The sequence below is a fragment of the Martes martes genome, assembly GCF_963455335.1.
Source record: "Martes martes genome assembly, chromosome: 18".
Classification (NCBI taxonomy): Eukaryota; Metazoa; Chordata; class Mammalia; order Carnivora; family Mustelidae; genus Martes; species Martes martes.
This window is the reverse complement of record NC_137906.1, coordinates 11,680,355-11,706,192: the sequence shown is the minus strand read 5'-3', so window position 1 is coordinate 11,706,192 and position 25,838 is coordinate 11,680,355. Positions and strand designations below refer to the sequence as shown.

The window sequence follows — 25,838 nt, the reverse complement described above, 5'->3', positions numbered from 1 at the left end:
CGCCCCATCAGCGGCACAAAGCGGAGGCCCACCCCACCTCGGTGTGCTCAGACTCCGCGGAAGCTGGGGACCCGCTCTCTGGCTGCGAGCTCCGCCGACCGGGAGGCGAGGCTGAGTCACGGACTCCAACGTGGGAATTGTAATAGGAGCTGCGATCGTGGTTGTTATGAGCTCCAAATGCATGCACTTGGGCCTTGGGGTCTCCATCCGTGTCTCTCTACCTAGACCCCGCCCCTGGGGATCTGTTACCTCCGTGAAACTGACTCACAAGTCCCTCCCCCGCCCCCCAGACTCCTCCATCCACTTCCCCTTCCTGCCTGTAGTGCTGGCGGTGGGTGATGGGTGGACTCCTTTCATTATTAGTTACTTGATTATGAAGCTCGTACGGATGAGCAAGCTGAGACTCAGAGAGGGTAGGTAATCTGCCCTAAGTCACACAGCAGTCAAAGGTAGCCCATTACTAATAATGAGGAGTGGAAAAAGGAGGAGATGTGGGTAGTGTAATCATCCGTGCCTCACCCTCCCGTTTCTCCCCAAATACACCAGAGACCATAAGCTAAATCAGGGAGGGGTGGTCAGGCTGAGAGAAAGGTGTCCCCAGGCAAGTTGTCTGGGGGCTGGAGGAGGGGATTTCAATAAGAAAACTTGGCAGTGCTATTTAGAGAGCCTTGGACAGACTTCGTTCCCACCTCACCCTCCCAGGCAAGTTTGGCCTCCTTGAACTTTACTTTCTTCACCTCTGAAATGGGATAATAACAGCTGTGAGGATTAGATGAGACCTGCCCAGCACCCGGCACACAGTAGAGGCTAGACGTGGAGCATCTTTGGGTACCATGAAGACCCTGTGAAGGGGCCAAAGTCCACAGAGCATCCTTAGAGCAGGGTGGACCTGTTCAGTGGGGGCAGAGAGAGAGAGAATCCACAAGCAGACTCCCTGCTGAGCACAGAGCTGGAGGCAGGGCTCGACCCCAGAGATCACGACCTAGGCCAAACCAAGAGTCACCAGCTCAATGGACTGAGCCACCCACGCGCCTGTGGATGGCCCTTCTGAAGCTCTAGGAGAGGGTGGGCAGGTGCGGGGGACACTGGCCAGGACTCCTGGGGTCAAGCTTCACGCGTGTGGCATATCTCCAGGTATGTTTCACCTGAGTCCTCAGTGGCCAGGGCTTCCCTTTACCTGTCCCCCAACCAGTCAGTGGCCCTGTTCTCCTGTATTTATAGCTCACCTTCTCTGCCAGTGAGAACCTGGCTGCCATTATCCTAATGTGTCTGTTTATTTTCTCAGTCCCCTGACGCACCCCTGTCTCCCGTGGCCACCACCACCTTGCAGAAGTTTTCCTTCCCGGCTCAGCCACCCGGCCTCCACTGGATCTCACCCCACATGGGCTTGGACGCCCTTCACCTCCCCTGCCTGGAGATGCTCTCCCCCTCCACTGAGCCCCCACTCCTCTCCTGCACATCCCCCAGGGAAGCCCTTTCCACCTGCTGGCCTCTGGGCCTCCACCCCTGCTCAGAGCCACAGTGTGGGTGTCCACTTTGCTCTGCCCCAGCTGATGACCCCAGTGAATGGCTTTATGACTCAGTTGTTCCAGAAGGGAAAGGAAAGGAGAACAGGACAAAGAGAAAAGGAAGGGGTCTTCTCTGTTTCCTGCTTTATCTTGAGAACTTGTGCCAAGTATGCATTTATACCAACGCACTTCCTTTCGATTTAACAAGATACTCTATCTGCCCCCGCCCCAGCACACCTGCTGGTAGGGTTGATGGGGGCGGGGGATGCTTCCAGGACCAGGGGTTAGGCTGCTGGGGAGGGCTGGAAAGGGCAGGGTGGGGAAGGGGGCGCCCTGGGGGAGAGGCGGACTGGGCAGGCGGCCTCCTATCCTCTTAGTTTCCTCCCCAGACAATAGGCTGCCTTCTGCGGCGGGAGATAAGGGCCAAGTCTGGCAGACGGATGGAATCCCGGCCTCCTGTTTGCGGCCGCCCCGGCCGGCTGGGAGCAGGCTGCTTCCCTGGGGCTGCCCCCACTACCCCACCAGCCTGTGGGCTTCTGGTCCCCATCACCCTGCGCCTTTGAGAAAGGGAGGTGCTGAGCCCTGCCTTGGCCCCAGGACCCAATCACTCAAGGAGAATGTTTTCTTTTAGTTTTAGTTAGGGTTTTTTTGTTTTGTTTTGTTTTGTTTTTTTCAAATTGAGGCTTCCAGTACCTGAAGTACACAGACCTTTACCACTCAGACTCCGTGTGCGTTGAGACGAGGGTGTGGACCAGGACTTCGGCCAGTGAGGCGCAGGATGGCCCTTGTGGCGGGGAGCACTTGGGCCGAGGGGGAGGTGAGCTGGATGGCTTTGTTCAGGGGTGGAAGGAACCTAAAATTTCTCAACAATTTTTATAAGCATTATACGTTGAAACGAACATATTTGAGGAACATTAATGGGTTAAGTAAAGTATATCACTAAACATTGACTTCACTGATTTTTCTTTTTTAATGTGGCAGCTAGAACACTTCAAGTTACACCAGTGGCTGGTATGGAAAATTTCGAGCCTCCCAGACCCCCTGAAGCCCCCGCCCCATCAGCACCTCCCCAGAGGTCACTTGCTGCTGTCACCCCAGACTAGCTTGGATTGTTTTTGAACTTAGGTAAATGGTGTCGCACAGCAAGAGGCCTCTGTGTGATGGTGTACTCGAGGGGAATTTACCAATCCAGACCCCGGATGGGACAAGGGGACCACAGCAGGGTCCTTGCCCTGGGGAGCCCACAAATGACAGAAACGATGCCCGGGGTCTCAGGGGCTGCAGAGGGGAAGGAGGGCCTGAGCCGGGCAAGGCCCCCATCCAGACTGTATGGGGTTAAAGTGTGGCTGCCCCCCACCCCCAAATTTGTAACCACCTGGAACCTCAGAACGTGAGGTTCTGCATTTGGAAATAAAGTCTTCACAGATGTCACCAGCTAGGGCTCTCGCACGAGGTGCTCGATTTGGGGCAGTGCTAAATCCCATGGACACGGTGTCTTTGCAGGGGAAAGGAGAGGGGGGTTCATGTAGAGCGGGATGTGGGGATGGAGACCATGAGAGGACAGGGGAGAGAGGGAGCCACACGGCCACAAGCCCAGGGCTGCCTGGGGCCCCCAGAGGCTGGCCTAAGTGGGGAGGATCCTCTCCCAGGGCCTTCCGAGCAAGCCCGATTTCTGGCTTCTGGCCTCCAGAACCCTAAAGAAAGTCCTGATGTTTTGAGCTATGCGGCTTGAGGTACTTTATTTTGGCGGCGCCAGGAAACTCAGGGGAGCCTGGCAGCCTTACCCACCCAGCCACAGAGGGGAAACTGAGGCCCTGGGAGCAAGAGAGCGAGAGCTGCTCACGGAACCCGAGTTTGGGGCCCGGTCCTGACTCGCTGGACGTCCCCAGGCAAGTTAGTGCACCTCTCTGAACAGCACTGTCCCCGAAGTGGTGCTGCTGGGGCTGGACAGGGACCCTCCAAGCAGGGCTGATAGCACAGTGGATAGCGGGGAGGAGGAGTTGTCCCTCGGAACCCCACAGGCGCCCTCAAGTAGGTTCCAGAGTGGTGCAGACGTGCTGAGAATCTCCCCCATCGTCCCCAAAACCACTGTGTGGTCAGAGCCTGCAGCGCCCTGGGACAGTGGCCTCGAAGACACTCCTCTATTGGGATTTTGCCTTGTGTTGGTTTTACCAATAACCCCATGACTAGAACAGAGGCTGGGCTGGGGACGCTGCTGCCCTCTGCCCCCCACATGCCCCCGCCAGGCTGGAGGAGCTAAGGGGAGGGAAGGAGACTCTGCGGGCCTTTCCCACCTCCATCTTCCTGCCTGGGGTGGGAAGCCCGGGACAGCAGGAGAGGAAGGGACAGAGGGGTCCCGCTCTGTTTCGGAGGCTGGGTCTGGAGGAGGGAAGCTGTGCAGGAGGCTTGAGGTCCCCGGGGGCCTACGTGGCCCTGCTCGTGCTCCCCACTGCCAGCCCTGCTCATGGTGTCAGTTCTGTCCCCAAAACAGAAACCGCTTTCTGGGCACATCTTCTGGATTTTGCTTGGCTGGCCCTTGAGGCCATCAGAATTGGGGCCTCTACCCCAGGTGTGGAGAGTTCCCTCCTGCGGGCAGCATTTCTTTCCCTAGCCTCGGCCCCAGGCTGGCTTCTCCTCACCATCTTCCTACAGACGAGAATGGAAGCAGCGCCCACTCCCGCTCAGCCCTCCCACGGGCTCCCCAGCGCTCTCAGGATAAACCCCTGAGCACAGACCTGCAGGTCTGGCCTCTGCTATTCTGTCTCCCTTCCTCTGCACCCCAGATCTAACCTCAGCCGGCCCCTCAACTCCTACTCCTCTGCTGACTCCAGACGATGCAACCCCTTTTCCAGAACATTCCCCCACCACCCTGTGGGGTCGGCAGCATTGCCTCCTTTTTACAAAACATGGTCCCACTCGGAGGCTGTCTGTGCACTGACCTCTGTGTCTTTGGGCTCCCTTTTCCACTCCAGTGGTGTGTGTTTCTGTCTCCTCCCAGAAGGGCACTGTCTCGTTTACTGGGTGATGCGGTAAGTCATGAAGTCAGGTGCGGCCGCCATACAGCTCCCGTCCCTGTGAACGAGACTTCTCCAGAGACCTCATTCCTATTCGGTATTTGTCCTTTGTTGTCTGGCCTACTTCGCACAGCGTCCTTGGGGCTCGTCCGTGTTGTGTTCTTTCCTTTTGATGGGTGCGTAATATTCCATTTATGGATGGACCACATTCTGTTTGTCCATCATCCATCGACAGACCCTTGGGTTGCTCCCACCTTTTGGCCAGTGGAAGTCACGTTGCTGTGAACATGGCCCTGCAAATACGGAGTCCCCGCTTTTAATTCACTGGGTATAGACCCAGGGAGGTATTGCTGGATCACAAGGTCATTCTTTGGGGGCTGGTTTCAGAGAGGGGCACGTTTTGCAACTTGGCCAAGAGAATTCAGGAAAGATGTGCTGGAGGAATTGGGAAAATGTTTCTCTCTCTCTCTCTTTTTAAGTAGGCTCCCTGCCCAACCTGGTGATTGAACTCACGACCCTGAGATGGAGAGTCACGTGCTCTAACAACCCAACCAGCCAGAAGCCCCAGTATTTCTTCGGTATGCAAAGAGAGCCCTCTGCAAAGAGCTGCTGGAACTGGGGAGTCTGGAGTCTCTGAACCTGGGTGGGAAATAATCACGTGCTGATTGTCACTAACTGAGTTTAGCATTTCCCTCCTTTATGTAAGGGAGCAACAAACCCACCCAGGGCCTAGGCCTTGGTCACCAACAGCCACTGATGGCTTTAGCCCATGTTACTCTTCCTGGGGAAATTTCAGAATATCGTTTAGACTCAAGTCATGGTAGTTCTTGAATCCACCATGAGATATTATTATTTAGTGTATCATTAAGAAGGACACGTATTAGCATATCACATTTAAACGATATGTTGACAACTTTAATATAATTGATTTCCTTTGTAATCTTATGTATTTTGCCTTCTGTGTTTAAATCATGATGCCGAGAAGAGGTTCATCAGTTGTCAAAAGCCTAGTCTAGATAATGTTAGGAAGATGATGTGATGTTTGGAGCCCTGGCAGCCATTTTTTAACTCTGAGGGGCTCAGCCTGATGGCAAAGCTGACTCAATAATAATAGCAGAGGAGTGGGGAAGTTCCAGGGTCCTTTCCCAGCTATTACTAGAATTAACCAACCCTGGAAACTCCCCTCTTTGGGATTTCTTGTTTCTTGCCATTAACTAATGGCTTCATTGTTTGGCGAGCTAAGTCAGGGTTTTCTCTTTCTTTCTATCTTTTCTTTCTTTTTTTTTTTTAAAGATTTTATTTATTTATTTGACAGACAGAGATCACAGGTAGAAAGAGAGGCAGGCAGAGAGAGAGGAAGGGAAGCAGGCTCCCTGCTGAGCAGAGAGCCGGATACGGGGCTGGATCCCAGGACCCTGGGATCATGACCTGAGCTGAAGGCAGAGGCTTTAACCCATTGAGCCACCCAGGCACCCCTCTTTTTTTTTTTTTTTTTTGAGATTTTATTTATTTGGGTACCTGGGTGGCTCAGCTGGTTAAGCAACTGCCTTTGGCTCAGCCCATGATCCTGGAGTCCCGGGATCAAGTCCCACATTAGGCTCCCTACTCACCAGGGAGTCGGCTTCTCCCATTGACCTCTCTCCTCTCATGCTTTCTCTCTCTCATTCTCTCTCTCTCAAATAAATAAATAAAATCTTTAAAAAAAAAAGATTTTATTTATTCATTTGAGTGCGAGAGACAGAGAAAGCACAAGCAGGGGGAGGAGCAGAGGGCGAGGGAGAAGCAGGCTCCCCGCTGAGCAGAGAGCCTACGGCGGGTCTCAATGCCAGGACCCTGAGATCATGACCTCAGTCAAAGGCAGCTGCTCAACCTATGGAGCCACCCAGGCCTCCCTCTTTCTGTCAAATAAATAAATAAATAAAATCTTTAAAAAAAAATCACGAGGAAGGGAAAATACACTTAGCAAATCCACGTGTAAGTGGACGCACACGGTTCAGACCCACGTTGCGCAGGGCAGGTCGAAGCAGGCAATGGCGGAGCTGCTGGAGCCCTGTGGGGGAGGGTGTGAGTGAGTGGAGAGGGACCAGGAAGGGAAGCAGGACGGGGGCACAGAGCCCAGACCATCAGGGACCCTGACGTGCTGGGCGCTGGGCCCTGGGGAGCCATGGAAGAGGTTTAAGTGAGAGGGGCCCCATCACACTTGCCTTCTCAGAAGCCACTCGGGCTGTCCCGGTGGACGCCTTGGGGCAGCTGTACTAGGGAGACACGCTTGTTACCCTTGTTCCCCTGCTCCCCCGAGCATCAGGAGTTGATCAGAACAGCGCTCGGGCCTCGCTGAACCAGGGAAGACAGACGCCTTGTTCCTCGCAGCTGACCCGGATGGGCTGTGTTCAGGCCCCGGCAGCAGTGGATGGCCACCCCGTTTGGTAGAAGGAGCCGAGGCCAGAGACGGGCCTGTCCCACCGAGGTTTTGCAGCAACGGTGGGGGGAGCCCTGAGGGGCGCAGGCCCTTCAGGATAGGGGTGGGGCGGTGGCCCGCGCAAGGAGACCGAGGCTCGCCACCAGCCAGGGGCCTCTCCGCGGCCAAGGAATCCGGGCCCACTCCTGGCAAGGATGTCTTGGCAGGAGCGGGGCTCTGCCCGGGGTGCTAATGCCCTCTTAATTAGCCAGGCTCTTGCCAGGCACCTGCCGCCGCAGCCTCACTCTGCAAAACACGCCTGGGCCTCAGGGCCAGACCAGCATCTGCCCCCCTGGCAGGTGCGGCATCCTGGCACCCCGAAAACGGCACATCCCTCCTTAAAGCTGGACTAGGGCCTTTTCGTTCTGTCCAGGCCTCGGTGGCCCTGTTTGTAACCGGAAGGCGCAACAGCCAGAGACTGGCAGGGGTGTTTGCGGGGACAGGGCGAGGGGGCGATGGCCTCCTTGTGCCCGCCTCGGCTCTGTCCCCACAGTGCTGGGGGGCAGCCTGTGGCCTTGGATGGCACAGGGGTCCTGGAGTCCTGCCCTGGAGGGACGCTCCCTCCCCCTTGCAGGGCGCTCTGGAGGGACGCAGGCCGTACCAGGCTGCCTCGAGGGGCAGCAGAACAACGGAAGCCATTCACAGGCTCCGGCCTCCAGGCAGGTCATTTATGGAGGGCTGAGCCGGGGACATCTGGCCGTCTGTGACGTGGACAGCGCTTCTGGCCCCTCACTGCCCGGGCCACACTCCCCTCCTTCTGAGGGACGGGAAGCCCAGTCGTCCCCATCACGCAGCTCTGAGGATGCTGGCTCAGAGCTCCCAGGACAGCCTCATGCCCTGCCCTTTTGCAGACGACGAACCAAAGCTTCAAGGGGGCTGTGATGAGCCAGTGGAGGGCCTAGACCAGGGGCCCCAAGCCCCGGTCTCTTGGTGATAGTCAAAGAGAAGCTAGCAGAGCCCTGGGTGGGGGAGGGGTTGGGGGTGGCGTGTGAGGTCTCCAGGGTCTCACTGGGTGTGGTATGGGGCTGCCAAGCTGGATGTGAAGGGGGAGACCTGGGAGAGAGGTGTGAGGAGGCTGGGGAGGCTGCAGCTGCCTGGGAGGAAGGGGTGTGACCCCTGCTCAAGGCAAGAGGGGGAGCAGCCCCCCGGGAGGGAGTACCCCAGAGTTTGGGTCCTCATACTATCACACCTAGCTGCGTGATTTGGTTGTGTTCTTTTTTCCCCCCCAAAAGTGATGGGTTTTTAAAACTGGGGTAAAATTTACATAACATGCAACTTACCGTTTTCAAGTACAGACTTCTAGGGCGCCTGGGTGGCTCAGTCGGTTAAGCGTCCAGCTTTGGCTCAGGTCGTGATCTCAGAGTCCTGGGATCGAGTCCCGCATCGGGCTCCCTGCTCAGCGGGGAGCCTGCTTCTCCCTCTCCCTCTGCCTGCCGCTCCCCTTGCTGTGGTGGTTCTCTCTGTCAAATAAAAAAAAAAAAAAATCTTTTAAAAAGGTATATACTTCTGTAGCATTAACTACAGGCACCAGCACCTGTCCCTACTTCCAGACCATTTCTCTCACCCCAGAAGGAACCCGGCACCCATCAGGCAGTCCCTCCCCACCCCCCTGCAACCACCCATCTGCCTTGTGTGGGGCGTGTCCCTTCGTCTCATCTGGGAAACAGGGAAGACTCCCAGCTTGTAGGAAGGTTAAGCCGATGAAGTTCTCAGCACAATGCCTGGAGCTTTTATGAGAATGAATGCCTACCTCCCCAACCAGACAGACCCTGTGCCCCACAAGGGCAGAGCCCAGTGAGAGGGTCCCCAGGAGTTGGTCAAGCTAGTACCCAGCTCTCAGGCTGGGGAAGATTCCTGCCTTGAGGACCCCCGGGGGCCTGGGGTGTAGGAGGCGCTGGATAGCCCGGCTCAGCTCAGGAAGGGGTAGAGGTGAGCCCACAACCGGTCCAGGCAGACCGAGCTGGGAGCATCAGGCCCGTAGGAATTTCACGACTCCCCACATGCCCTAGTGTAAAGAGGTGGTATAGACAGCCCTGGTGACTGGGAGGGGGGCTCCTTGGGAAGGGTCACCAAGGGATGGAAGTGTGATGCAGAGAAAGAAGCTGAAGCCGTGCCAAATATATAAACAAGGCCCTCAGAAACAAAGCTATGCATTTCTGTATCTAATATCTATCACTATCTTCTATCCATCTATCTATCGCCTATCAACCTACTATCTATCTACCTATGCATCTGTTTATCTACCTATCTATCCATCTATCATGTATCTTTCTATCTACCTATCATTTATCAATCTATCTATCCATCCACCATCCATCCACCCACCATCATCTATCCCTCCAACCATCTATCTTCCCATCTATCATCTATCAATCTATTCATTTATCCATCCAACATCTATCTACCTATCCATTTTCTTCCCCCTACCTATCATCTATCCATCTATCTATCCACCCAACCACCCACCATCCATCATCTATCAACCTACCATCCATCCGTCCATCCGTCCGTCCGTCCATCCATCCATCCATCATCTCTCCACCTCTGTCTGCCTAAGACATTTCCGAATCATCATAGAGAGGTCGGTCTGGTGGGCAGTGGTCGGAACTCCGGGGGGGCAGCCCTCTCACACAGAGCTATGGCACAGGCGAAAAGAGGGCTTTACACGGTCTCCCAGGTTTTATTATTGTTATGAAAAACAACACACGCGTAAAAAACACTGAAGTATGGCGCACCCGCCTGTGCTCTCCCTGCTGGCGCAGAAATCACATTCCCTCTACTCCCCCCGCCGCAACACACATCATTTTCTCGGAGGCGGGGCTGGGTCTTTTATTTTTTATTTTTATTCTTGGTAGGTTTTGCCAAAGCCTTTTATTATGGAAATGTCCACAGTTATTAAAGTAGAGACGATCATGTAGGGAGCCCTACATACCCACCACCCTGTCTGGAATATTGCAAGGCAAACTCCAGGCATTCCTGCCATTTCAAGTGCAGAACTTTCGGGAGAGAAGGTGAAGACATTTGGTTGCTGTTTCTTTCTTTTTTTTTTTTTTTTTAAGATTTTATTTATTTATTTGACAGACAGAGATCACAAGTAGGCAGAGAAGCAGGCAGAGAGAGGAGGAAGCAGGCTCCCCGCCGAGCAGAGAGCCCTACGCGGGGCTTGATCCCAGGATCCTGGAATCATGACCCGAGCCGAAGGCAGAGGCTTCAACCCACTGAGCCACCCAGGCGCCCCTTGGTTGCTGTTTCTAACAGAATGTTGTGCCGGGATTACGTCTACCTTGGCGTTTTCCTGAGAAACTCTGCAGGTGTCATTACTCCCATCTGACAGGCAAGGAAACCGAGGCACCAGAGGGAAGTAATTCACTGCAGGTCCCATGGCAAGTATGCGTCAGAGCCAGGACGCAAGGGACAGTGTCTACTCCTTGACTTCTGTGCCAGGTGCACCTTGGGATCTCGTCTCAGGGACCCCTGCTCGTCAGGGGTGGGCTCAGCGATCCCCCCCCCCCACCGGAGGCTGCTTGGCTGGGGGAGAAGGGGTCTGGGTCTCCGTGGGTCAGGATCCTCACCTGGGGAACTGGGTTTGGGGCCATCTGAGCAGCCTCTCCCAGTGGCCTCATTTCCCAGGCACATGCCACAAAGTGGCCTGCCCAGGAGCCACTCAGGTCTGGTTCCCGCCATGCCCTCCTTCCAGGGCAGCTCAGGTGGCACCTGGGCTCCCGTGGGGCCCGGGGACACAGCGACCGTGTTCCTGTCCTTCCCCAGTGGGACCCGAGGCAGGGTCTGCCGACAGCACCGTGTGATCCTGCTGGACACAGAGGTGCCCAGTGTAACCGAAACATGGGGGAAGGCCGGGAGAAGGCCAGTGGAGGACACACAACATGGGGGCAGAGCAGCAGGTGACTTTTAAAAATGCTCTTTTGCTCAACTTGCCTGAGATTTTGTGCCTGTATTGGCTTCCCAATAATAATTGATTATAATAATAAATATCTTTTAAAACCAAGAAGCTTCCGGGTGCCTAGCTGGCTCAGTCACAGAGGCATGCGACTCTTGATCTCAAGGTGGTGAGTTCGAGCCCCACGTTGGGTGTTGAGATTACTTATTAAAAAAAAAAAAAAAGAGGCTTCCCTCTTACCCCATCCAAGGCTCTATGGTCATGCGATCCAGACATGTGGTCGTTTGCGCACTCCACAGGACACCCTCACTCCTGGCAGCTTCAGTGGGCCAGGGCTTCCTCACTCCCAAATCTCCAGGCAAGTTAGTGCACGGCATATACATACCACCCACACTGGCAATGGACAGAGGATGGAGTGAGCTCCCCATTACCAGAGGCATACAAGGCAAGACCGGACAGCCTTAATTTCCTTACATGGTACACAAGGCATGGTTGGGCAAGGAGATGCACAAAAACATGCTGGTGTGTGGTCGAGGACTGCACTGTTGGGAGGGGGGCCTGGCCAAAGCAAGGCATCCACCGCAACAATCCAAATGTCCATCCACACGGCGCCAGGTAAACAAACACGGCCCACAGTGCTGTGGAATGTTCTACAACGGGGAGGAAGAGCGAGGAAGCCGCTTTTGTACTGAAGCCGAAATGGCGTTAAGATAACCAAGTCAGGGGGCGCCTGAGTGGCTCGGTGGGTTAGGCCTCTGCCTTCAGCTCAGGTCATGATGCCGGGGTCCTGGGATCGAGCCCCACATCGGGCTCTCTGCTCAGCAGGGAGCCTGCTTCCTCCTCTCTCTCTGCTTGCCTCTCTGCCTACCTGTGATCTCTGTCTGTCAAATAAACAAATAAATTCTTTAAAAAAAAAAAAAAAAAAAAAAGATAACCAAGTCAGAGGCGGCTGGCTGGCTCAGTCTGGAGAGCACGAGCTTCTTGATCCCTGGGTCATGAGTTTGAGTCCCATGGGGGTGTCTTAAAAAAAAAATAAATAAAAAGATACATCAAGTGATAGAAGAGAAGCAAATAAATGGAGAGAAGAAGACAAAGGCAGTTGCTCGCTTTTGTGTAAAGACGGGAACACATAAGTGACAAATCTAACTGCCGATAAGGACAAGGGCCACTTTAAGTTTTGTTTTTTTTTTTAAAGATTTTATTTATTTATTTGACAGACAGAGATCACAAGTAGGCAGAGAGGCAGGCAGAGAGAGGTGAGGGGGGAGCAGGCTCCCTGCTGAGCAGAGAGCCCGATGTGGGGCTCGATCCCAGGACCCTGAAATCATGACCTGAGTCGAAGGCAGAGGCTTTAACCCACTGAGCCACCCAGGCGCCCCCACTTTAAGTTTTTTGATTATTTGAGTCATGGAACCTATCGTCTATTCAGGAAAAAAAAAAAAAGCAACTTAAATACTAGTAATTTAGTTCCACATCCGTCGAAATTCACCTCAGTGCTTCCTATACTGACCCCAGTGACCCCAGCAACCCGCAGGCTCGATTTCGTTCACTGGGACTGTTGTCCTGTGGGCAGGTCCCGGGGGTCCTTCCTCTTCCTCCTACCTCTGCCCTTTGCAACATTCGATTTTAATTTATCCAACAAATAGGCACAAGGCTCTGAGTTCTGATGGATCCTAAAAGCTTCCCACGACTCTGCCTTCGCTTCACCGCAGGACTAGGGTCCTGGGAATCCCCAGGGGATTCCCAGGGGACTCTGGGGGCCAGAGGAGACCCGTCTGTGTCCCCAGGAGCCTCCTGTCCGTGTTGTTAGTGAACCATAAAACAGTGATGTTTGCTGAGCTCTGACCACATGCCAAGCACTGTCTCCCAGGCGCCTGATGAGCCACCAACTTTAGCTTCTACTGTCCTTCTCGGCATTTCTGCTGGGGCGGGTGCTGTCACCATGACCCTTTCAGAGAGGGCAAAGCCGAGAGCCAGAGATGTGCATTTGAACCCAGACTGCTGCCAAACCCATCTGGACTCTGGACTTGCCAGTCTTCCTACCCATCAAAGCATCGCCTGGGAAGGACTGGACCCTCCCCCACCTCTGATCTGATTGAGGGGCAGGAGCCCTTCCTGGCCTCCAGGCTACAGAGCTGCAGGAGGGGCCTTTGGGCCAGAGCAGGGGCAGGGAACAGCAGACCCGAGGGAGGGGCCTCCCAGCCCTGATCCCAATAGGCGAGTCTCAGCATCCTCCAGTCCCCCTTGCCAGCACCAAGCTGGACACCACACAGCCTTCTGGAAACGCCTACAACTATTCATCCGCCTTTCCTTTGAGCCTTGGAGGAGGTTGGCCAGAAGTTTGGGGTCTTTCTAATTACATGCACGGCTTCCGCGGGACTGGAATGGCTCCTGAGGGTGGACAGGGACAGTGTCTGAGCTCCATGCCCCCAGGGACTCTGAGACCCTCCTGACATGGGGCATTTGTATCTCTTCTACAACATGGAAACGGAATCTCAGAGAGATTAAGCAACTTGCCTGAAGTCACAGAGCCAGTGAGATCCTGGGTTTCAAGCCTAAGGGACAACCTCAAAATGAGAAATTTTTGATGTTCCGGCTCTTGAGGGATGGGTTTCGTGGGGCGGGAAGATATGGCCACTGCCTGCCTGGGGTTCTAGGCCCTGCCAGTAAACACATTGGAGCCACAACGGTGAGAAGGTGACGCCATCTTGCCCTGGAAGATTAAAAAAACAAAAAAAAAATCCCTGGAGGGGCTTGCCTGGGGGAAGACACAGCCCAGACCAACCAGTTGGGGAGGCGGTTCAGGGCTCTATGCCTTTGGCCCCGAGACCTTGTGGGCAGCTTGTGGTCATGCTGGCATTCCACGAGCTTGCTTGGCATGTGGGGAATGTCCCAGCGAAAGTCCTGGCCTTAGAAAAGGGAAGTGTCCCTAGAAGGGGGAGGACGTGGCGGGTGTGGGGGGGGGCAGTTGAACGCCTGCAGGGAGTGTCCCGTTCGAGGGAGAATGGTACAGAGTTGGGGTCCTGAAGGAGGAGGGCTTTGACCAGTTCAGCCACCTAGGAAGTGGGAGCCTGGGGGTATAAACTGAAGGGCACACTGGTCCTGGAGCCCCCAGCCCGCCCACGCCCTTCAGACTGCGGGGCCAGGAGTGGTCCCACCTCTGACCAGCCCACCCCGCCGCCTGGAAGACCAGAACCCTGAGACTTCTGCATCCCCAGAATGGGAACAGCAGTCCCTTGTCTCTGCCACTACCTTGAAGAACTCTTTTGGGCCAGCATGGCTGAGTGCTTGGTCTGAGGGCAGGGTGTGGGTGGCCTGCAGGGAAGTGTCTTACAAGGCCTGAGTTGGGTGAGTTGGGGTCTGCGGGCCCTTCCCCCAGCTCCTGTCCTGCCCCACCCCTCTTTGGCTCACCTGCCCCTGCGCGGTGGGTGAGCGCGCCCTCCCTCCTTTAAAGCTTTGCTTCTAAGGCCACCTTCTCCGAGCAGCCTCCGGTCCGCCCCCACCCAGTACTGATATGTTCTGTGGTCTCTGCGGTCTCTGTCACAACCTCAAACCCTTCCTCCCGGCTAGGCTTAGAACCGGGAGGACTCCGACCGGTCCCGAGCTCCGGGTGGGTGCTCAGGCTGCGGCGCTGCGAGGGTGGGACCCTGGCACTGGGGGGGAGCGGACGGCGGCGCGAGCTGGGAGCGCTGCAGAGGGCGGCCGTGCAGAACCGGGGTCACGCTGAGAGCCCAGCCGCCACCCGCGCCCCTTGGGTCCCCGCGCCGCGCGCTCCCTGAGCCCCCTCCCCGGCCGAGCCCCGGGGCGGGGAGGGGGCGGGGCCTCGCGACGCTGACGTCACCGCGCCTAGAAAGGGGCCCGCGCGCCGCGGGCCGGCTTTGTGGAGCGCTGCGGAGGGTGCGCGCCGGGCCGCGGTCTCGAACAAAGGAGCAGGGCGCCGCCGCGGGGACCCGCCACCGACCTCCCGGGCCGCGCCGGGGCCCTCCCGCTCGCCGCCACCATGACCGCCAACGGCACTGCTGAGGCCGTGCAGATCCAGTTCGGCCTCATCAACTGCGGCAACAAGTACCTGACGGCCGAGGCGTTCGGGTTCAAGGTGAACGCGTCGGCCAGCAGCCTGAAGAAGAAGCAGATCTGGACGCTGGAGCAGCCGCCCGAGGAGGCGGGCAGCGCGGCCGTGTGCCTGCGCAGCCACCTGGGCCGCTACCTGGCGGCGGACAAGGACGGCAACGTGACCTGCGAGCGCGAGGTGCCCGGCCCCGACTGCCGCTTTCTCATCGTGGCGCACGACGACGGCCGCTGGTCCCTGCAATCCGAGGTGCACCGGCGCTACTTCGGCGGCACCGAGGACCGCCTGTCGTGCTTCGCGCAGACCGTGTCGCCGGCTGAGAAGTGGAGCGTGCACATCGCCATGCACCCGCAGGTCAACATCTACAGCCTGACCCGCAAGCGCTACGCGCACCTGAGCGCGCGGCCGGCGGACGAGATCGCCGTGGACCGCGACGTGCCCTGGGGCGTCGACTCGCTCATCACGCTGGCCTTCCAGGACCAGCGCTACAGCGTGCAGACCGCTGACCACCGCTTCCTGCGCCACGACGGGCGCCTGGTGGCGCGCCCCGAGCCCGCCACGGGCTACACGCTCGAGTTCCGCTCCGGCAAGGTGGCCTTCCGCGACTGCGAGGGGCGCTACCTGGCGCCGTCGGGCCCCAGCGGCACGCTCAAGGCGGGCAAGGCCACCAAGGTGGGCAAGGACGAGCTCTTCGCCCTGGAGCAGAGCTGCGCTCAGGTCGTGCTGCAGGCGGCCAACGAGAGGAACGTGTCCACGCGCCAGGGTGAGTGGGGACGCCGCCCCCCTCCTCTCCCGGTCGGTGCACAAAGCGCACCCCACCCCCGTACCTCCGGCCTCCCGCCCTTTCTCACCCGCGGCGCTGCTACAGTCCCTAGCGACGCCGGGTGCGCCCTCGCTAGGCGCGCTGGCCACCCCGCCTTGTCGCGGGACGTGCGCTAGGGCCCGGAGGAGGGGGCGAGGGGTGGGGCCATGCCCATCCTTGGGCGCCGCTGCACCCTCCTACCCGGCGTTGGGGTTTCGGCTTCCTGGGTCCCCGCATAGGCGCCGCCCTATATGCCACCCACCGAACCCCCGCCTGGGACTCCCCTTGCGCGCGGATTCCGCGGATCGCCCGGCCCAGCTCTGGGTTGGGGGGAACGCCCCTCCCCCCTTTTCTTGTGCCCCTCCCTAATCAGTGGGCCTGTAGCTCACGGGCGGAGGCGAGGGTCGCTACGCGCGCGGGGCTCACCCCCACCCCCCACGAACCTCCCAGCGCTGGCGGGATGGGGGAGCCTTTGATCTCCGTAGGGTGCGCTTCCACCTTCCAGCCCTCCACTTGCAGCCCCGAGGGGTCGGCCTCTGCTGGGGGGCTGCGTCCCGTGTGTCTGCCCTTCCCCCCCCAGCCCCTCCTCCCGCGCCTGCCCCGCGCTCGAGGCCGCGGCCTTTGTGAGCAGGGGGGCGGGCTCCTCCAGAGGGCCCTCCCTCGCCCCCTTTGTCCTGCTTGGTCTCTGCAGATGGGAAAACCAGATGCGGAGGGGCGGGGGAAGGGATCGGCTTTCTGCGGGTCCCCCCTGCTGAGGACCCCCCGCGCCGTCCCCGGCCTAGTGTCCCGGTCTGGAGCTTTCCCTGGAGGTGGCCTCCCTCCTAGCGCCCCGGTCCTGGGACGGCGTGGCGCGGATGGCGCCCTGCCAGGCACCCCGCCCTGCGCCCGCACGTCTCGGGTCTGTTGCGCTCTGCCCTGCGGGCGTTGGGAGGGCGGACTGAGCGTGAGCCCGGAGACCCTAGCCCGGCTCCCTCGGGAAGCCCCTTCCCTCGAGTGAACCCAACCCCAAGTGTCCCGCCCGGAACAATTGACTGCAACTCGCTTGGTCCTTTCCCGGGCCTCCCGCTGGCCTGGCCATTTCCTACCGGCCTGCGCGCCAGAAGTGAGCCCCTCTCTTTCCCTTCTTAGATTCTCCCCCTGGGCGGATTCTCTTCCTTCTGGCGCCCTCGTTCCTCCTTTGGCAAGGAAGCCAGTTGATTCTTTGCAGCCGGAGGCCCCGCTGGAGAGACCTGTGGGGGTCCCACTCTGCTGATGGGAAGTTGGGCCCCAGCCTCTGGAGATGGCTGGATGGGAGCCCAATCAGTGTCTTCCTCCTGGTGGAGTGGACTTCCCTGCCTTCATCCTGAAGGCCACCCTCCTGACTGTGGGTGGGGTCTGTGGAGCTGGGGCTTACAGCCCCCTGGCAGTGGGGTCTGGGTCCGGTGGGGTAATGGCTGTTTTGTGCCTCAGTTTGCTGACTGATTTGGGCAGTATTGTCTCTGTTGTATGGATGAGCCTGTTTGGCTCAGAGAGGTGAAGCCATTTGCTCAAGGTCACACAGCAAGTAAGCAACACAGAGAACTGGGTCCGTTTGATTACAAAATAGGCTCTTTTCTGACACCCAACCCCCCACCAGGCCTCCCAGCCTCCAGGGCACAGTGGCCTTCACCCTTCCCCCCACAGTGTAGGTGGGGCAGGACTCCTCACCTGTTCAGCAAACCTTGAGCCCCTCCTATCAGGTGAGACATGGTCATTGGTGAACGAATGAGTGTATGTGCCTGGACCCTTCCCTTTTGTAGCTGATGTTCTTCTTGGGACATGATCAGCATCCCAGAGGTGTCACGCAGAGGCCTAGGTGTCCAGAAGGTACATCAGGACCTCAGATTAGACTGCGGGGTGGGGGAGACACTTCCGAAGAGGACCCTGGAGCTGACCTGAAGGATGAATACAAGGTGGCATGTATCAGGCATGTGGTAAGGGTTGAAGACAAAAAAGGCACAGCTTGTGTAAAGGCCCTGAGGCAGGGAGGAGCAGAAAGCCCATTATGGCTGAGTAAGAGCCTGTGAGGTTGGTAGGTGGGACTGGAACCCCCGGTGGGGCCACAGGACCCACGATGGGCACTCACCCCTGCAGGGAGGCCACGTCCCTGCTGGGCTGCACCCAGTGCCTCCCTTGGGGAAGACGAGGAGGAGCCGGTGGACCTGGCCCCGAGGGTCAGGGATCTCATAACTTCCTCTTGAGGGGAAGAGCAGAGCGAGTCTGGGCAGATGCCCTCTCCTCTTTATTAGCCCTTGCTGGAAGTGTTACTGTGTGATTCAGGCTGATGGGGCAGGGGGAGTCCAAAATTGGGCCAGAAGTGTTGGCTCATCTCTGAGTTTAAAGGTCTGAAGAATTGGGGGAGGAGTCTTTGGGGGCTGAGATTAGGACTCTTTGGGCCTCGGATCTAGGGGGTCCTCATCTTGTTCTCATGTTAACTGGCCCCAAAGCTTCCTGGTGGGATGGAAGGAGACCTGCGGCTGCTGTGTGGTTGGGGGCGTGTCTCAGAGGCCATTTTGGACAGGCCTGCGTGGCAGAGGAGGCGGTGTCTGTATTTCTGACACATGTTGGGAAAAGCCAGCCAGGGAGGAGGAGGCTCCTGGGCTTAGCTGACGGGGGGATGTGAATCATGCCCACAGACTTGCGCAGGCCTGCCTGGTGGGGGTGCGGTGCTCCCTGCTGACGGTGCAACCTGCTCTCTGGCCTCAGTTTCCCCATCTGTAAAGGGCCGGCCCGGGCCACCATGGGCTAATTCTCTGGGCCAGGGTTTGTTTCTGGGAAGGGGGCCATCTCAGCCACCAGGGAGTGGGGTCCTGGTGTCCGAGGACTGATGTGATAGGTGGGTGGAATCCGTCCATCCCAGGGCCTCAGAAATGGTGTAGCTGTGACCAGGTCACTGGTGAGGGCTCTGGCTTAGGTGTACGGCACTTCCCAGCCAGGTGGGGTGTCTCCCGCCCCCAGTGCTCCTTGGAAGTCTTACCTGCCCTGGACGCCAGGCCCACATTTCCCACTTGGTGTCAGCCTCCTTGTCCTGGGGTCCCATGCTCAGGAGGCGCGCTGTCCCAGCCACTCAGAGGCACTCAGAGGCCAGGCTGGCTGGTCGCCTGAGAAAAGGGCTGGTCAGGCTGGGCTTTGCAGGATGTGTAAGAGCTCTCCCTAAGAGCCAGGGCATTTGAGGTAATTCTTGTGCAAGGTTGGAGGACGGATCTGAGGTGGTCACGTGGTAGAAAGAGGGCAGGGGGAGGGGAGGCCACAGAAGCTTCCAGGCCCCTTCCCCTAAACTGCATGGGGTGGTGGGGAGTGCCTCTTTTGGACCAGCCAGGGTAAATTGGGAACTGCCAAGGCTGAGGGGGAGGAAATGTCCTCTCTGAGCCACCATAGGGACTAGCTCAGAGGCTGGCGACAGGAAAAGCCATGAGGCAGAGGGACAGGCAGGGCGGGGGATGTGCGGGGGGAGGCAGGAGATGAGTTTCTCCCAGCCCCGCATCTGCCTCTCCAGGGCTCCTACGGGCCTGTGACTCAGTGTGGCTGCTGCAGCTGATGAAAAGAAAAATCCCAAAGAAAACCCTGTTCCCATAGTAACCCAGCTCTAATTAGAGACTCCAAGGCCAAGTGGGGCCTTTCCCGGTCTGGGCAGGGCCTTGGAGCCAGGAAGGGCCCTGCAGGATGTTGGGAAGAGGAGACACCCCCCCACTCCCACCCCTGCTGCCGTACTCCTTCCTGTTGGGATCAGAAGACCTGGTGTCAGCTTGATAATAGGGCCCTGAATCCTTTCACCCTCCTGGCAGGATGGAGAGACCCTTTTGATAGGGCTACGGGCTGAGTGAGGGGAAGGCACTCGCTGAGGGTGCCTGGCCCCCAGTTTCGGCGGCAGCCTGGCTGGCCCAGGTCGTTCCATCAGACCACGTCCAGGACTGGATACGAGCAGCCCATGGGGTCTGAGCAGCCGAGCAGATGGCCGAGGCTGTGTGGCCCTTGGGCGGGGCCTCCCTTTGTTTTCCTATGGGAAGAGCAGGTCCGAATGGATTTTGTGGCGCACAGGGCTGCCCCTGGCTAAGTCTCCCCGAGAAGGAGCCTCCCGACTTCTTGCTTAACCTCTGGCTAGAGGTTGGACTTCTAATCCAGGTCCCTTTCCTCCTGCCTCTTTTGCCCTGTTTTCTGGAGATCCCCCTCTGTCCTGTCTGCTGCCGGAGTACGCCCGAGGTTGCCTTTCCTGTTGTCTCTCCCCTCCTTCTGGTCAGCCAGCACACCCCACATTGGGCAGGTGGTACCATGGGGCTGGGGTGGGCTGGCTTGTAGGGTAGGGCATGTCCACCAGCTTGTGGGGACTCTGGCCTCACGCTGTACTCCCCAGAGTGGCCTTAGGATGGTCCTATTCTTGGTGGCTCAGCTACCCAGGGGGCCCAGTCCCTGTCGACCTTCATCTTCTCTGGGGGTGTGATGGTGGGTCTGGGTCACTACCTGCCTCCTAGCAGTCAGCAGATCCTTGAGATCAGGGCTAAGAGGGCCCAGCAGGCCTGGAGGCTTGAGCCCGAGGGGTTTTGAGAGGAGCTATTCAGGACCCTGGGTCTGCCAGTCCATAGAGAGAACACGGAGGAGGAGGCCGGAGTTGGTCCACTTCCCCTCCTGAGGCTTACCAGCACTTACCAGTTTCTCTCTGGGTGACCTTGGGCAAGGACGTAGCACCTCTGGCTCATTCTCCTCCTTGAAGTAGAGGTGAAGGTCTCCGCCCCCTGGTGCTGATGGGGGTTAAGACAGACTCATACCCTTCAGCCCCTCTGCTGGGTGGTGGAGAGCTACATGTGGGTCCTGGGCAGGGAGCCGGGGCTCCCCCATCCACCAGCCTCCACCTGCTTATCTGAAGGGCCGCCTGCCACCTCCCACTGTGATCCCATCTTCCTAAAGGTGTCCAGACGCAAATGGTGACACACTTTCGAGCCCTGAGACTGGATGGCCAGCAGAGTGGGTGGATGTCCCTGCTGTTGCGGTACTTAGAACCCAGGCGTTTGGGGAATGTGAATTTGTTCTGCTGGAACCAAATAGCCTATTTCCAGGTTGTTAGCTGGAAGAGGTAACACAGGTGGGGCCCCAGAGATCAGCCGTTGGGGAGCAGCGCACGGGAGCGCGGAAGCCCCCTCTGTCACATCAGGTGCTTTAGGGACAGGGAAATGTGTGTGAGCAGTGTTGCCTAGGTCATTTGCAAATCATCTGTGGCACACATGCCCTCAAGGTAGAGAAAATACGTGTGTCTGCACCAGGGAGAAGGCGAGGAGGGTGTGTTCACCTGCCATTTGCAGTGTGTTCTGGGGGTGTGGTGGGCATGGGGGTATGTGTGACTCCCCCGCCCCCAAGAGAGGGAGAGCAAGGCCAGGAGGGGCAGAGGGAGAGGAGAGAGAATCTTAAGCAGACTCCAAGCTCAGCGCGGAGACCCGGGACTTGATCTCATGACTCTGAGATCACGGTCTGAGCCAAAATCAAGAGTCTGGCGCTTAAACTGCTGAGCCACCCGGGTGCCCCCATGTGACTCCCTTTTTTATGCATTTATGAGTTTTATAAATTTTCTGAAACGAGTGTGTGGTATTACGTTTCATTCCTAACTTTTACACACATATGGGAGCAGGAAGGATATAATCTATCGATTTCCCCCAAATGCGGGATTCTGCCGTCTAGCCCCATCTGTCCCTATAGTCACTGGTGTTGGTTGTATTTAAAGCAAATCCCTGACATCAAGGCATTTCATCTTGAGATATTTGTGGGTATCTGAAAAATGAAGCCATTTTCTTACATAACTACTAGATGATTAGCAATAATTAATCCTTAGTATTTAATCCTGGGCCACATTAAGATTCTCCCGACTGGTTCTAGAAGGTCTTTGTGCAGATGGTTTGTTGGAAGGTGTTCTAGCATCAGAGAAAACGATGTGAGGGCGGGCGGAGTCGGCCCCGCCTGGGGTCCCGGGTCTTGCCCTCTGATGTGGAGGCCGAGGTGATGTGTGAGGGCAGGGCTGTGGTTCGGGGTGCAGGGGGGTCCCCCGTGCCAGTTGGAAGTTCTCCCCGCAGGTATGGACCTGTCAGCCAATCAGGACGAGGAGACTGACCAGGAGACCTTCCAGCTGGAGATCGACCGTGACACCAAAAAGTGCGCCTTCCGCACCCACACGGGCAAGTACTGGACGCTGACGGCCACTGGGGGCGTGCAGTCCACAGCCTCCACCAAGTGAGTGCCCCACCACGCCCAGGCTGGCCCTTCCCGGGGGTCGGGGGACCGGAGGCAGCCCTGCCTGACCCTTCCCGCCACCCCCAGGAACGCCAGCTGCTATTTTGACATCGAGTGGCGTGATCGGCGGATCACACTGCGTGCGTCCAATGGCAAGTTCGTGACGGCCAAGAAGAACGGGCAGCTGGCTGCCTCGGTGGAGACGGCAGGTAGCCACCTGTGGGCGCAGCCCCCCACGCCCCCGCCATCCCAGGGCTGACATGCTGGGCGACCCCAGACTCCCTGCTCTCCCTCTCTGAGCCACGGCCCGATCATCCCACTCACCGCCCTTCCCCTTTCCTGGGACAGGGGACTCGGAGCTCTTCCTCATGAAGCTCATCAACCGTCCCATCATCGTGTTCCGTGGGGAGCATGGCTTCATCGGCTGCCGCAAGGTCACGGGCACCCTGGATGCCAACCGCTCCAGCTATGATGTCTTCCAGCTGGAGTTCAATGACGGTGCCTACAACATCAAAGGTGGGTTCTGAGGGGTGGTAGCTCCAGGGGGGTGCAGGGACCAGCGTGGCCCAAAGGGATTGAAGCACCCTTGTTCCACATTGGGGCTCAGCCTGACTGCCCTGTGACTTGGCTCTGGGGACAAACATCCTGTGGCCACCAAGCCCCTTCTCCTTTCTCTGTGTAGGAGGGGGGACCCACAGGCTAGAAAAGGGGGAGGAGAGCAGAGAGGGAAACAGGATTCTGGGAACGGTGGACAGGGAAGGTGTCCCACACCTGAGTTATGGCACTTAGAGTCCTGGTGGGGGGAAGAGACTCAGACCTCCATCCAGCAGGGGTGGGAGGCGTGGGTGGGCATCACGCAGAACTCACCCCAACTCCAGAAGCCAGGATTACAGGGTGGGGAGCTGGCCAAGGGTGGGGTCTGATGGGTCTCGCCCCTGCAGACTCCACAGGCAAGTACTGGACGGTGGGCAGTGACTCGTCGGTCACCAGCAGCAGCGACACCCCCGTGGACTTCTTCTTCGAATTCTGTGACTACAACAAGGTGGCCATCAAGGTGGGCGGGCGCTACCTGAAGGGGGACCACGCGGGGGTCCTGAAGGCCTGCGCCGAGACCATCGAGCCAGCCACCCTCTGGGAGTACTAGCCTGCCGCCCAGCGCCCCGTCCCTGCCCTGCCCAGACCCTTCTGCTAATAACTCTCTTCTCCAGGCGGGCTCTGGCGTGGTGGCGAGCCCCTTGCCTTTCAAACTGGAAACCCAGAGAAAACGGTGCCCCCCCACCTGTTGCCCCGTGCCTGGTCCTTGGAGGGATCTCAGACCCCTCTGTCCTCTCTTCTCTGCTAGGGGCGAGGCTGACAGCCCTGTCTTCTGACCTCAGATGACTCTGAGCCTTACTTCCCCAAAGTGGCCGAGGAGAGTGGGGGAGCTGGGAGGCCTTCCCGTGCCCCCGGGCCTGCTGGGGTAACTGGAATTTCCTGCCCCCTCCCAAGGGCCTCTGCCCGCCCCACTTCCCCGGAACTGGGTGCCTGCCCCCAGCCTATCACCCCCTCCCGCCCGGCGCACCACCCCTGCGTCAGGGGAAGGCCACAGGAAGGGGACGGGGTGACACTGGCATGTACCCGCTGCTCGCCCCTCTGCACCAAGCGGGCCTGCCCACCGCACACCCCGTCCTGGCCTGACTGGAAGCAGAAAATGACCAAATCAGTATTTTTTTTTTTTTTTTTTTAAACGAGGCATTATTGCTGGAGGCATGCAGGCCAGCCTGGTGGCAGACCCGAGTGATCTTCAAGGGGTCTTGTGGGGGAATCTTGAAACCGCATCTCTGGGCATCGGTGCCCTCCTTCTCTGCTAGCTGTGGGGGGGCGGGGTGCTTCCCTGAATCTAGAACCTGTCCCCACCTCCTCGGGGGCCCTTGCCGGCGCCCTCCCTCCTGCCTGCCCAGGCCTGTGTCCCCATCTGGTTGGTGCTGAGCCCCTCACCGCCTCAGCCAGAGCCCCCGGTGTGATCGGTGCTCCCTGTCCGACTGGACTCCTCGGGTCTCGGGGTGGGATGAAGCTGGGCGTCGCCCTCCACCGGGAGCCCCGCGGGGAGGCTCCAGGCCCCTGGCTCCCAGCCCCGCCCCTGCCAGCCCTGCTCCCCTCGACCAGTTCATCTCTGCCATGCATCTCGCTCTGGGTGTCTTGGTCTTTTATTTTTTGTAAGTGTCATTTGTATAACTAAATGCCCATGATAGTAGCTTCAGACTGGAAAAGCAAAATAAAATAATGCGAGTGTGCAGCCCTGAGCTGGCCTGTGTGTGTCTTGGGGATGCAGGGGTTGAGGGTCCCGTGGATGCTCTGAGCCACCAGGACATCTCTAGGAGTGGAGGAGGCCTCTGCTAGCGGTGGACTTTGACCCCAGAGACCAGCCTGGGGCCGCCAGTGTCCCAAGGGCATAGTGGGAGCTCCCGGGTAGGCAGTTGGGTGAATCTGGTTCCACAACTTCCCTTCTCCAGTATCTATCTGGAGGCCTGGAAACAGGCATGCACTTGGGCTGGGCCCGTGCACTGCATGCCTGTGTGCATAGGAGGTAGAGAGCGAGGTAGCACGATCGCACAGATCCAGCTTCCTCCTCCTGCCTCCACGGATGCACCTTGATGGGGCCCTCTTCACACACTGCAAGAGACCCCAAGCACACCCCCAAACACGAGGCTCAGGTTCCCCAGGGGCTGGGATTGCGTGGTCCAAGGGATCCCCCGAGGACGGGCACAGAGATGGGTGCAGATCCTGGGAGGAGTCCGCTGGATGGGCTAAGCCTCTTCAAAGCAGGACCCCTAGTCTCAGCCCTGGGAGTTGGGGGGCCCGTCTCTATCTGGCAGACCTCCACGTGGCCAGCCCTCCAGGGACTGCAGGATTTCATTAAGCCAGAGCTGCCGGAGGGGTAGTCCTCTTCCAGAGGAGGAGACCGTGGTTCAGAGCAGTAAGGCGCAGCCTCGCTCCCACCTTGCTGCCCCAACAGTCAGCGGAATTGCTGATTGGCTGCTGGTGACGAAACCAGGATGCCTGTGCTGTGATTGGTGGTCCCTGGAGGCGGGAGTCTCGAGATTGACAAGGGCAGATGGCGCCACAAAAGGCCGTTGGGGCCCCAGTGGGGTCCTGGTGACCAATCCCCCCCGCCCCTGTTAAAACCAGGCTAGAAGCCAGAAAAGTCACGGTGATGTGGAAGGAACAGATGAATTCGTCTGAGCCAAGATCTTCCAGACCGTGGTCGGGGGGAGGCACCCTGAAAGGGCTTGGGGAGGGGGCAGTTGGGCCCCTGGACATGGTTCCCTGCGATGTCTGGGAGAGCAGGAAAGAACTGCCCTGGAATGACCCCGGGGGGTCCCCTGGCTGAATCTGAGCCTAGTCCGAGCCAGGCGAGCTACGTGTAGGTTGTGGATTCCATTTGTTGTGCAAAAATGGGCATCTGCTACGTGGCTGAGCTTTCTGGGGCTGCTGGCCACAGTTTACTTGGGGAGATGATCACACACAGGGGAAGAGGACAGCATATGGGACGGGAAGGTCAGTCTGGGCAGAGGGAACAGCATAAGCAAAGGTCCTGCTGGAGGAAGCCGGGCTGGAGAGGTGGGGCAGAGCCTTCTTGGAGGGTAGCTGGAGACTTGGTTTGAGCAAGTGAGGCTGGTTGTCTCCACAGGGGACACGTGTCCACTCCCCTCCATTCGCCCAGACCCTGACTGGCCGGTCTTCCTTGCCTCCAGCTGTGAAGGTGGGTCCCCTCCACCCATGGAGGGTGAGCAAAAGTTCAGCCTTCCATTGCTCAGATGGGGAAACTGAGACCTAGCAGATGCCCAGTGAGCCCGGGCAGGGGCAGTGGTGCCGAGT

At 58.2% G+C, this 25,838-nt stretch overlaps 1 protein-coding gene across 1 annotated transcript; it reads left to right on the top strand.

The window, feature by feature from the left end:
* Window positions 1-14,764: 14,764 nt before the first annotated feature.
* On the top strand, window positions 14,765-24,255 carry FSCN1 (fascin actin-bundling protein 1). The gene is made up of 5 exons (XM_080830703.1): window positions 14,765-15,710; window positions 21,824-21,980; window positions 22,068-22,189; window positions 22,329-22,496; window positions 22,922-24,255. Exons 1-5 carry the CDS (start codon window positions 14,879-14,881, stop codon window positions 23,122-23,124), a joined length of 1,482 nt encoding a protein of 493 aa, XP_080686829.1. The 5' UTR covers window positions 14,765-14,878; the 3' UTR covers window positions 23,125-24,255.
* The last annotated feature ends 1,583 nt before the right edge of the window (window positions 24,256-25,838 follow it).